Raw genomic sequence first — 13,077 nt, forward strand, 5'->3', positions numbered from 1 at the left:
CCGGATAGCCACACCACTCCGTTCCGTCATCACCTTTGCAATCTCTCAAACCAGTGCTGTCTCTCTGTATTGGGATCGGGTGAACTGGTTAGGCCCCAAATGGAGTCAGCACAGTTGATCTGTTCGCTGCCCAGAGGTCCACTGGACCATTTTGGAGTGGGTATGTCATCCATCTTCCGCTTTACAGTCGCATTGCTCATGTCCGGGTGAAGGATGTGTCCCAGCTAGGCAGGATTTGGCAGGATTAGTTGGTACGGAGCTCTCTCACAGTGCATCTGCCATGCTCGGCAGTTAGCCACGCCCCCTCTCAGCTAAATGAGGTTACGGTCTGTTTTAATGTAGCACTTTTTATTGTGAATGCAATCAATATACATGAAACTATCATCGTACTGACATAGTGATGGCCTTGCGGAATCTAGATGGTCATTTTTTTTTTTACATTATAAGCACCTTAGGCATGATTAATTATGATATCATGTTGCATACTTGGTGTTGTCCTATTTAATCTCCCATAATCTTTCATACTTTTCAAGTGTAATGTGATATGTCTTTTAACTTCTCCTGAATACTTTTATGGTTGTTTTATACAAACCGAACAAAGTTTTGCAACTAAAACTGAGTGCGTACAGTAAAAAATAAAAAGGAAAATAAAATATAAAGGAAAACGATTAAAAAAAAAAAGTACGCCCTGAAGTAGAAATTTACTGATTGTTAATGTTGAGAATATGCTTTAGATGTAATTATCTAGAAAAGGATGGGCAACATCCCTGTTTACTATCATCTTGTAAAGTAATGGAAATGGAAATGCCTATGCAAAGACTAACATGAGAGTCAATTTCACGAAAGTATTGCTGGGGCCCAGGTAGATTTGTTTTGGAAACTGCCAGAGTCCACAGTCAGAGAAGTAACTCTACAATGACAGTTCAAATAATTATAAGAAGAACTGCATGCCATGACTGTGATTAAATAATGTAATGTGATTAAATAAATCTGGACTTCCATCAAATCCAGGACAGTTGGTCATCCTAGGCCCAGTCCCCTGTCATAGGAGGATTTACATTCCAGGTTTCATTGTTTAAGTGGAAACTGGGAAAACAAGTAATACATCAAATATTTTACTTCATCTTACAGTTTATTTATTCCTTGAGAAATATTGTTAGTAAAGTCTTTAAGGTGAACTTGCAAAATTGTGTCTCTCTGACGGGCAACAAGTTTGAAGCTGTAGAGAATTGACAGTAAGACAATCAGGTTCTAAAATCACATAGTCATCGATTTGTCTTTGTTGAGACTCTGCTAGGCAGGCCTGAACTTCATCTGTGAGTGTTTGTAGGAATAATTATGTCCTTTGCCCGTCTTCCAGTTGATGCCATCAGCATGACTGCTGTGAGTACCCAACCACCATTTTCCATTTAAATTGGATTCGTGGCAACCGTTGTACCACCAGGCACCCTTGAAGGACTCGGCACAGTTAAGGTCATGCTTATCGTTGTCTTGGTCTTTTGTTGAGAAGGCGCTGCCCTTGTGGTGCGATAAAGAGTCACCTACGAAAAGATAATAACAGCAGTTATCAAGATAGTTTTCTAAAGTGAAGTTCAATCACAAGAAAAACTTTTATTGCAGGGAAATCAGAACTTTTTGAAGAGCATTTAATGCTGCCAATTTACTATGGTGTCTGGCCTTGGCTGCCTGTTTTTTTGCTCAGTCAATTCCTATTTTGTAGTGTTTATTGCTATACTTTATTGTTGGGGTAGCTTTTAGGCTCTCCTCATTAAAAGAAAAAAAGATAGGCTTAAAGCAAAAATATTTGATACTCATCATGAATACCTGTTATCCCCCTGGGAAGATAATGGACCCAAAGTTACAAATCTGTACCGTATCTCGACATGAGTTAACGAGGATCATGAGTTAAAACCCCTGAAATGGGGAAAACCTGTCAAAATGGAATGTATAGGTCCTTTTACCCAATTTCAGGAAGTGGTCCAATTTACCACTTAGGTATTCCATCAAAATATTATGAAAAGAATTTCATGAAACATAGATATTGTGCCAAAAATAGAGCTAACTCGGAAATATGGTGGGACAGAATATGAAAGGTACAGATATTTTTTTAGGTATACAATATATAAGTAGTGTTATATATAAAAGAATGAATATAGTTTTATAAACTATTGCTTTTTAATTATTGAGATAATTGTTATTTTATTATTATGAAGTATTAGTATTATAATATTTGTATTTCATTCTGTTAGCATAGTCTATAATTCTTCATGTGAAATTATTTTAAGCATTTAGTTAGAAATATCGAGTTTAGTAACAGCTCTTTGGTCTTGCAGGGATTTAGGGTGCGAACTTTTTTTAAATGTAAATTATCATTTAAAAAAATTGTAATTTGTTATTATGTATGTAGATTAATTGATTGATATTTATTATACTTGCATTTAGCAATCATTTTAATTTGAATTGTGTTATCTGTTAATTAACTAAAGATTAGTAGTGTTTAATTTTTTTCAAATTTTTCTCAATTGTCTGATAAATGTTTGGGTAGTAGGTAGGGAAAAATATTATTTTTGAAATGTATATTTATCCTGAAAGTTATTTGTAATATAAAAACTACTTTTAGAATTTAATTTGATTTATAGCTTTATATTTAATATATATATACATATATATTTATATCCGAGCTCTATCCAAAGGATACGAGGCACTCGCGGGGTGTAGGCAATCATTTATTAGCAGTCCTCCAAATGCATTTCGGAGTAAAAGCCTTCCTTAGTGTTTGAACTGCTCAATTGTGACACCTGGTGTCCCATTGGTTTATAGTATGAGTCCCCAGTTCTGATAGGTTACATCTCAACCAAATGGAAGGGCTGCAATACTTCCTTAGATATTCTCCGGCTGTGGTGTGTCGTCGGGTATACACTGGCTTTGCGATCTATTATGTCCCACATCCAGCCTGGATGGCAAGTTCTATTTATGAATCCCGATGGACTGATTCAATTTTGCCAGTGCAGTGTGTGACACCCTCTACTTGCCGTATTCTTTCTGCAGTCCATGTTGGCCCCTCGATAGGGGCGGTGAGTTGTTAATGCACCAAGTGTACCCCTCGCCAGCCGCTGGATGTCATCACACGATATCACTGCAGGCGTCAATCTCATGGATCGGCGTCCTTGGACTTGGATAGCCTACGGCCATTCGGTCGGCAGAGTAGTCATGACCACGGCGGTTCAAGCGGTTTGTAATATTCCTGCTCCCAAGTCCCACCAAAGCCGCTGAACCCCAAGGACGGGTGCTCGTTTTACAAGGGTGAGGTCTCGCATTCAAAATCAAAGCTCTATCCAAAGGATACGAGGCACTCACGGGATGTAGGCAATCATTTATTTGCAGTCATCCAAATGCATTTCAGCGTAAGAGCCTTCCTCAGTGTTTGAACTTCTCAATTGTGACACCTGGTGTCCCATTGGTGTATACGCCAGAGAATATCTAAGGAAGTAATGCAGCGCTTCCATTGGTTGAGATTTAACCTATGAGAACTGTGGACTCATAATATAATGGAACAAGTGTTTAAAACGCATAAAGGGGGCAGGTAAGAAATATATTTACCCTCTAGACCTGCTAAGGGGGTCCCACAAGGACATATGAGCTGAGAAGGGGTTTTAGGAGATTCGGAACACAAGGGCGCACTGCCTCGGTTGATACGTTACAGTGTGTGAAGATCAAATAAAAGTTGTAGTGTAGTGCGTGTAGAGCAGACGGCAAACACCCTTAACCGTCCAATCAGTCAAGAGACAAACAATTATACAAAGCTATGCTCTCGCAACTACATATGTAGTGACAAAACAGGGTACATTGACCAATTATAAATAGAAGCACAGAAGCAGATTCTTTGGTGTGTATTTCTTCGTCACAGCAAGACGTAGGTTTTATTTTCTCCAGACTTGAGAATGTTACATTCGCCGACACGTGTTTCGTCGTGTACGGTTGAGTCAACACGACTCGTCAGGGCTTAGTCTTCAATACCAGATGTATGGTTTGAAGTGAGTCTGGACCTTGTCGTTTTTATTCGCTATAAAGTTGGTCAGAGTCGGAATTAACAAAACTCTGGAAGCGTTTCAGCAGTGAGGTCATACGTGTAGTAAAAAAGTTATGGCTGGTTGTGATCCCACCTCACTGTTCGGAGATGACTCTCAATTGTAGACGCTCTGAGTACGTCTGCGTCTCAGGCGGAAGCCGGGAGGGGATTCTTCGGTTGTGCTCCAGAAGGGAAACGGGTGCGTCTCCTCTTTGGCGGTGTATCGTAGTAGGCAATCCCTCCTCTTGAGTTTCCCGGCGGTCGTCTCTCGTGTAGGAGGCGAGCCGATTTTGGCTTGATGAATCAGGCTGAGAGTGTCATGCATATGTGTGATTCTGCATAAACTACAAGCGAGGGATTGACATAATCAACTGTTTCGGTCGCAGTGTGATGTCATTGTATAGTGATTGATTATTGTGGTGTAACGGTCATCTTGTGATGTTAGTATCAGCATACTTGATTAGGCCCCGTCACGCCGGAACGGGCTTGTGAATGATCAACATTGTTTGGGTGTGTGTGTCACAATTAAAAATCATGGCAGACCAAATATGCGGGCTAAGTGGTTAAACAAAACCGTGGGATTTCTGCCCGTCGTATGGTTTAAAAATACGCTAAGACGGTGCCGCGGTGAGGCTAAAATTATACTCATTACTAGTTTCGTGCAGTCCTCCAAATAACAGATGGTTACAGTTTTGCCTCCAGAGGGCGCTAAGAATATTGCTAATGCGGTGTTAGTATTATAAATATCTACGTGCAATCATAAAATGTTCTAGTGGTAGCCGTGTGATAACACAACAGGAAACAATAGAGTGCTGCGGCATCGCGTTGAACCGCTACTTATCCGGGTGCTCTATTAATGCCAGGAAACATTTAAACTCAAAGTGCGTTGATAACAGCCTTCGTGCTGAAAATAAAAATCCATATAGTCTCAAGGAGGTCTTGTTGGGGCCTAATAACGTTGAACTATAAGACAGCCATGATTGTCGCTGGAATACTGCCTGTCGTATGGCTTACAGATATGCTAAGATGGTGCCGAGGTGAGGCTAATATTATACTCATCATTACTAGCTTCGTGTAGTCATCCAATCAACAGATGGTTACAGTTGTGCCTCCAAAGGGCGCTAACAATAGTGCCGAGGTGGTGTTAGTATTTTAAAAAAACAAGTAATTACGTGCAATCATCAAATGAACCAATCGCTACTTATCCGGGTGCTATATCAATGCCATGAAAAATGTTGACCTCAAAGTGCGTGGATAAAGGCCTTCATGCTAAAAACTAAATTCCATATAATCTCACGGAGATCTTGTCGGGGCCTAATAACCTAGGACTATAAGGCGGCCATAAATGCATTTTACCGACTTTGTTTCCTGGTCTCGTCTGGAAGGAACAGCACGCACTTGGCGGGCTGCATGTTAATAAAAGGAAAAAATACGCCCAAAGCGTGCACGCTGGTGGCTGTGCGTGACGTGCAGGGTGGTCATAAAAATAGAGAAAATACTTGGTGGGCTGCAGTGTGAGATGGAAATGAGGCGTATCGGGCCGCATTGTGTAATGGAAAGAGAGTGTATTGGACAAACCCTTAATCTGGGAAACAGTTCTGGAATTGCGCACATAATGGTTATTGTACTAAACATAGATGGAGCTAATAATAGTTTTAAAGTATGTGATTGATCAACATTGCAAGGCACATATAAGTCCATCAATGGAACAGCTAATTCGAATCAATATAATCAGCAACCACTGTCAGTTGATTAAAACAGTATTCATGGTAGTTATTGATGTCTCCCACAAAATGGTAGAACCCCAAGATTCATTTACAAAAAAGAAATTCTAGGGAGGGCAATATAATATCGTCAAGGTACATTATCAACACTGTTCAACAATCTCTGGTGTGACACTGAATAGTGATGCAGAAATGCAGACAGGTATACAAGTTCAAAGGATGTTCTGTTACAAAACTTTCCACATAATCGTGAGCAAAGGAGTAGTTATTAAAAAGATGTGAGATAATGTGGGTGTCACATACAATCTAAATCATCTTATACTTAAGCAGGCCACTTGTGCATTGCTTGTATCCAGTTTGTTCAGCCCATTTACAATTGAGTCCAGTTTCATCATCCATTTCGATTCTCTTAGATTGAGGACGCAACTGATATTTCCTCCCCTCGGGCCCAGTTGTGTCTTTTCCAATACAAGCCATTGCATTTGGTCTGGTGTGTGGCCTCACTCAACAAAATGTTCAACTAAAGGCGCTCCCTGCACTTGACATTGTATCCTACTTTGATGTTGAAGGATCCTCATCTTGACCTTTTGTTGCGTCTGACCCACGTATAGTAGGCCACATGGGCATGAGATGACATAAATTACGTTTGATGAGTTACAGTTGGTGAAATCCTGTAAATCAATTGTTTGCTGTTTGTGTGTGAAAGTTTTTGTTTGTATAGTAGTTGCACACGCTTTACACTTACTACACTTGTGATGGCCCTTTATTGGTGGCAAACTCCACATAGATTGAATTGTAGGGTTATCGTCACTGGGCAGAAAGGAGTTGACCACATCATCTTTTATGCTCTTGGCTTTTCTATAAGCATGCATAGGTGGTTCTTGTTGCTGGATAACGTCAGCCACCAGGCCCCAATGCCTGTTGATTACTTTTTTTATGGCGTCGCTCCTTGTCGAGAAAGTTGTCACACAGATTAATCTTTTGAGGGAAGGATCTTGTCGATCTCTTGGTGTTAGAAGGTCATCTCGCGGGCTGAACCATGCCCTCTTCTGCGCTCTCCTGATCATCCTTCTAGGATAACCCCTGGCTAAGAGTCTTGCCCCCAATATGTCTGATTCTTCCATGTAGTCGGATTTTTGGGAACAGTTCCTCTTGATCCTTAAGAACTGCCAACCAGTAGGATGTCTCGTAGTGCTCTGGGGTGGTGACTTTCATATCTAAGCAAAGAATTCCTTTCCGTGGGTTTACGGTAAAGAGTGGTATACAGTCCTCGTAGACTTAAGCATGTTTAATATGCAAGGTGGATTAATATTTTGAGTCCACAGTCTTATATTAATAAGCTTTTCACTTGCATACATAAATTATTGCTCTATTTCTCACGATATTGGGGGCATATTTACAAGGACAGCGTTAAAATTATCGTCGCTTTAGTGTTGTTAAAGCGGCCATAATGGCTTAATAATAGGCTTTTGAGAATTCGTGACAATTCCAATAGAAGCCCAGGTTTACACCAGAATATGTTAAAGCTGTCTTTGATAATATGCCCCCAAGTTTAGTATGGCAGGGTGACAGCCTCAGCTCTCATTCTTGCATAGCAAACAGCAGTGTAGTGGTGGGCCCCCCTGCTCGGTGGTTCGGGCCTACATGAGGCGTTTGAACCACTAGGACGGGCCATCTCAGCCCTTTTGATGGGAGTAACTCTAAAATGGCATAGAGCACATGTGCCTCATCTTTTTTATTGGTAGGGTCACGTGTGTAGTAACGTATGTGCTGGATGGATGTGGTGTGGGTGTATATCAGCCATAAGGGAGTGTGTGTCTGCCGTTGTGACAACTAGACATGGAACTAAGAAATCACTATAATGGAAATCTGGGCCATGTAGCGTTGTTGTGTATCCCTGGTAGCGTAAGCGGAGTGGGTTGGACTGACGTATGCCAGTGCTCCGCGAGACTGTGAACGATGACTCCAAAGCTATGGGCGTGGTTCTGTTGTGAGCTATCTGAGAAATCAACTGATTTGGGTGTCCGTGTTGTAGTGCTGCCGTCATCCGGGTCTTACACGCAAATGTGTCATTATGTTTGTAAAGTCCAACAATATGGCTAACTTGGAAGGTACAGGGTATCACTAACCCTATATTCATTCATAGTTGCACACATAAGAGATGGTGGACATGAAATATTTCTGTGAATATGATGGTTTGTTGTACATTCAGTGGAGTGTTGCAGCTGTAATAATACACGGCTGTGAAAGGTTTAAGCTGCCGTTTTTGGCACAGGAAGGCAGATAATATATATACGTATGTGGTCATTCAATTATACTGTTGAACGTGGTGCTGGAAATCAGTGTTCGAGGCTCGGAGTTGAGTCCACATACTGTTATTGTAGAGTAATGACGTAATCTACGCATGCCTGAAAATGTACTGTAGATACGTGCTCATGTAAATTGCTGATATAGTTTTGGGCTGACTTTGTGCTATATAAATATGCTTAAAAATTTTTTTAAAGGAGGAAAAGCCCACACTTACTGTCAGAGGTAAGATGGTTGTATACGCTATTTATAGTGCAATATAATGTGGTAGGGCGCAGGAGCAGCATTTTACAAACATAATACATACACAGACACAAATAGATAGTTGAAGTGTGTATGGACATGTGTGCTCAACTCCATTTTATTACGTTGCTGTTGGTAACAAGTAGAATAGTAATCATGATATCATACACAGATATTCAATCGTAAACGGTTTAAGACTTCTGCTGTACAAAGGTAGGAGCACTACATGTGAAATAATACACAGAAGATTCTATCGTAAAGGGTTCATGAGTTGTGGTGCTCTAAGGTAGGCTCGGTTTGTGTGGAACCTGCGATGATGTGTGGTTCAGGCAGACCGCACTGGTAAGAATGTCTTTTGGCTACTGAATTTTGCCTTAATAAGGCCACGTGGTGATTATTTATGGTGGTACGTCGTGTTGCCTACTGGACTGCATTATCTGTAATCACGATCAAACATGTATGGAATACATTGTCGAAATATGTATGTTTTAGAGACATTATAGTTCAAGTTGGGACCTGTGCTGTCCACAGTGTAGACTACCATTGAGTGTGCCTTTGCATTAGCAGCGTGAATTTTGTTTTTCAACTAAACCTAGAACTGATATAAAAGATGTTTTTAAAGGAAGACTACTAAAGGGATATTGTGTAAGTTGAGAGACATTATACTTTGTTTGGTACTGCACTTATTAAATAATGAATGAAGAATCATCTGAATTCTGCCTGAATACGGCCATGTGGCGATGAATTATGGTGCACTGAGTTAGTAGTACCTTTGGGACTGAGCGTATACATAACTTGTGACGTGGTCTTGGGAGGCAGCACGGGGGATAATGTTTTTTGACTACTGAATTTTGCCTTAATAAAGCCTTGTGGTGATTATTTATGGAGTACTGAGTTAGTTGTACGTCTGGTGTTTACTAGTGTGTGCTCACCCTGCAATGATGCGTGGTCTGAACAGGCTTCACTCAAAAGTATTGACTGTTGCATACTGGACTGCATGTACTTTGAGAGGAAAAAAAATACCATGGATGGTTATCAATTCTTCAGCAACAAAATGATCAGAATCAGATGATTCTTCCAGTGGTGTAGCCATTTTTGTCTCCAAAAAAGAAATTCAGGTTTCCAATGAAGAAAAAGTGAGGTTCAAATTGTGACCTATGCTGTCTACAGTGTAGACTGTCATTAAGTGTGCCTTTGCACTTGCAGCGTGAATCTTATTATTCAACTACATATATAAGTGATATAAAAGAAGTGATATAAAAGAAGTTCTTAAAGGAAGCATACTAAAGGGATATTGTATAGGGTTTGATAAATGTTATACTTAGTTTGGTATTGTGTTCTGCAAATAATAAATCAACCCTCTAATTAATTGTGAGCTTTGATGACCACATTGTAGGCAGGAGGCAGCAGTTAGCAAGAGCACACAGCCACGTGGCGTTGAGTAGAGCTGCACAGTATTGGTAATTTAGTGTGTGTGCAGCCAGCGATGATAAGTGGTGCACAGAGTAAGTGGCACCTGAAGTAACAAGGTTCTATGGAGCATGCGATGATGCATGGTCCTAGCAGGACGCACTGGTAGCAAACTCTTTAAAATCAAGTTTTCTTATGAATACTGGTTGTCCTTTTATGGGAGTGAGTTGCAGTAGATCTAAAAAAACTATGATATATTTTTTTCAAAACAAGACATCTGACTCAATACGGTCACGTGGCGAGGAATTATGGGGCACTGAGCGTGTACGTAACCAAGTTCAAGTTCAAGTTCAGGAATTTGTATAGCGCACTACTCACCCAGAGGGTCTCAAGGCACTTAGGGGAGGAGGGGTGCATTATTTATCGAATAGCCAGGTTTTAAGTTCCTTCCTGAAGGAAATGTGGTTCTGGGTAAGGCGGAGGTGAGTGGGGAGAGAATTCCAGGTTTTGACTGCCAAGTAGGAGAAGGATCTTCCTCCCATGGTGGATCTTTGGATGCGTGGAACTGCAGCGAGGGCTTGATTGGAGGATCTTAGTTGGCGGGTTGGTGTGTAGAAGGACATTTGTGTGTTGAGGCATTCGGGTCCTTGTTTGTAGAGGGCCTTGTGTGCGTGGGTGAGGAGACGGAACGTTATTCTCTTGTTGACGGGAAGCCAGTGGAGGTCTTTCAGGTGACCAGTAATGTGAGCTTGGCGCGGGATGTCCAATATGAGTCTGGCTGATGCGTTTTGGATGCGTTGGAGTTTTTTCTGTAATTTGGAAGTGGTTCTGGCGTAGAGGGTGTTTCCATAGTCCAGTCGGCTAGTGACCAGAGCGTGGGTGACAGTCTTTCTTGTTTCGGTGGGGATCCAACGAAAGATTTTCTTGAGCATACGAAGTACGTTGAAGCAGGAGGATGAGACTGCGTTGACTTGTCTGGTCATCGAGAGGGAGGAGTCTAGGATGAAGCCTAGGTTACGAGCGTGGTCTGTGGGTATGGGTGCCGTGCCCAAGGCTGATGGCCACCATGAGTCGTCCCAGGCGGAGGGGGATGATCCTAGGATGAGGACTTCCGTTTTGTCTGTGTTAAGTTTTAGACGCCTGTTTTTCATCCATTCGCCTACTTCTTTCATGCCTTCATGAAGATTGGTTTTGGCAGTGTTAGGGTCTTTGGTAAGGGAGAGGATCAGCTGGGTGTCGTCAGCGTAGGAGATGATGTTGAGGTTGTGTTGTCGCGCGATGGATGCGAGGGGGCTCATGTAAACGTTGAAGAGGGTGTGGCTGAGTGATGATCCTTGTGGTACTCCGCAGATGACTTCGGTGGCCTCTGATTTGAATGGGGGGAGTCGGACTCTCTGGGTTCTCCCGGCGAGGAACGAGATGATCCAGTCTAAGGCTTTTCCTTGTATGCCGATGTTACTGAGGCGTTGTATGAGGGTGTTATGACAGACCGTGTCGAAGGCGGCGGAGAGGTCGAGTAGGATGAGGGCAACTGTTTCTCCGTTGTCCAGTAGTGTTGGGATGTCGTCTGTTGCTGCAATAAGGGCGGTTTCGGTACTGTGTTTGGCTCGAAAGCCGGACTGTGAGGAGTCAAGGGAGTTGTTGGATTCAAGGAAGGCGGCGAGCTGTCTATTGACGGCTTTTTCTATGACTTTGGCAGGGAATGGGAGGAGGGAGATGGGACGGTAGTTCTTGAGTTCAGAGGGGTCCGCTGTGGGTTTCTTCAAGAGGGCGTTGAGTTCGGCGTGTTTCCAGCTTTCTGGGAAGGTAGCGGAGTTGAAGGAGCAGTTGATGACATCACGGAGATGGGGTGCGATGATGGAATCTGCTTTGTTGAAGATGTGGTGGGGACAGGGGCCGGTTGGCGAGCCTGAATGGATGGAGTTCATTAGGGGGATGGTGACTTCAGTGGTGATTGGGTTCCAGGCGTTAAGGAGGTTAGTGGGTGGTTTAGGTTTGGAGGTGGGTGGACTGGATTGTTCTTTGGAAATGTTCTCAAAGCTGTTATGTATGTCGGCGATTTTGTTATAGAAGAAAGAGGATAAGGAGTCGCATAGTTCTTGGGAGGGAGTGATGTCGTTTGAGGCTGTGGTGGGGTTGGTAAATTCTTTGACGATGTTGAATAGTTCCTTGCTGTTTTGGGCTTTGTTGTCGAGTCGATCCTTGAATGCTGACTTCTTGGTGGATCTGATCAATTGGTGGTGTTTGCGGGTGGCTGTTTTGAAGGTGGTAAGGTTGTCAGTGGTTGGGTTTTTTCTCCATGTTTTCTCGAGAGTACGGCATAGTTTCTTGGATTTCTTAAGGTCCTCGTTGAACCAGGGGGCATTTTTGCTACCCTGTTTGGTTTGGTGGTTTTTCAAGGGTGCTAGTTCGTCAGCGCTGTGAGTGATCCATTGTTTGAGTTTGGTGGCCGCTTGGTTTGGGTCCGATGAGAGGGCGGGAGGGTTTTGATTGAGCAATGTGAGGAGTTGGTCGGTGGTGATTTTGTTCCAGTTTCTTCGTGGAATAGGTTGCGGGGGGTTGTGGGTCGAGGTGGTTTTGTAGTTGAAGTGAACACAGCTGTGGTCCATCCAGTGGAGAGCTGTGGTGTGATCGAAGGAGATGTGCTTACTGGAGGTGAAGATTGGGTCGAGCGTGTGTCCGGCTATATGGGTGGGGGTGTCAACAAGTTGTTTGAGATCAAGATTGGCCAGGTTGTCCAGGAGGGTGGTGGTGTTGCTGTCATTTTTCTTTTCCAGGTGGAAGTTGATGTCTCCCAGTAGAATGTAGTTCTCGGAGGTGAGGGCATGTGGGCTGATGAAGTCAGTGATGTCTTCGTTGAATTGTTTACGGGTTCCTGGTGGTCTGTAGATGAGGGTGCCTCTAAGTGTGGTTCTGGGGTCGGAGTTGATCTGAAAGTGGAGGTGTTCGGCGGTTGTAAGGTTGTCGTCGAGGCTGGTCGTGATTCTGATGGTGTTCTTATGGACGATGGCGATGCCTCCTCCTGTTTGGTTGGTGCGGTCTTTTCGGATGATCTTGAAAGCGTCCGGGATGGCTATGGCGATGTCGGGTGCTGAAGAGGCGTTCATCCAGGTTTCTGTAAGGAAGGCGATGTCCGGTGAAGCGGTGTCGAGTAGGTCCCAGAGTTCTGTGGCGTGTCTGTGGATGGAGCGGGTGTTTAGCAGGATGCACTTCAGGTGGTTAGGGTCGGAGCTGTCTTTGAGGTTAGTGGATTTGGTCGGGGTCTTGATGCAGGCGAGCTTGCAGAAGTGGCAGGCGAAGGGGCCGTGGGTACGTCCTGGGGCA

At 43.0% G+C, this 13,077-nt stretch overlaps 1 protein-coding gene across 1 annotated transcript in view; it reads right to left on the reverse strand.

Moving 5' to 3' along the window:
• Window positions 1-337: 337 nt before the first annotated feature.
• LOC147710456 (ficolin-2-like) overlaps window positions 338-13,077 on the reverse strand; it is a 386,065-nt gene continuing 373,325 nt past the window's right edge. Inside the window, exon 10 of the mRNA XM_086921143.1 lies at window positions 338-1,541. Within this exon, the coding sequence (XP_086777269.1) occupies window positions 1,294-1,541 (248 nt within the window). The 3' untranslated portion in view covers window positions 338-1,293. The remainder of the gene's footprint in view (window positions 1,542-13,077) is intronic.

The sequence above is a fragment of the Lissotriton vulgaris genome, chromosome 5 (assembly GCF_964263255.1).
Source record: "Lissotriton vulgaris chromosome 5, aLisVul1.2, whole genome shotgun sequence".
NCBI lineage: Eukaryota > Metazoa > Chordata > Amphibia > Caudata > Salamandridae > Lissotriton > Lissotriton vulgaris.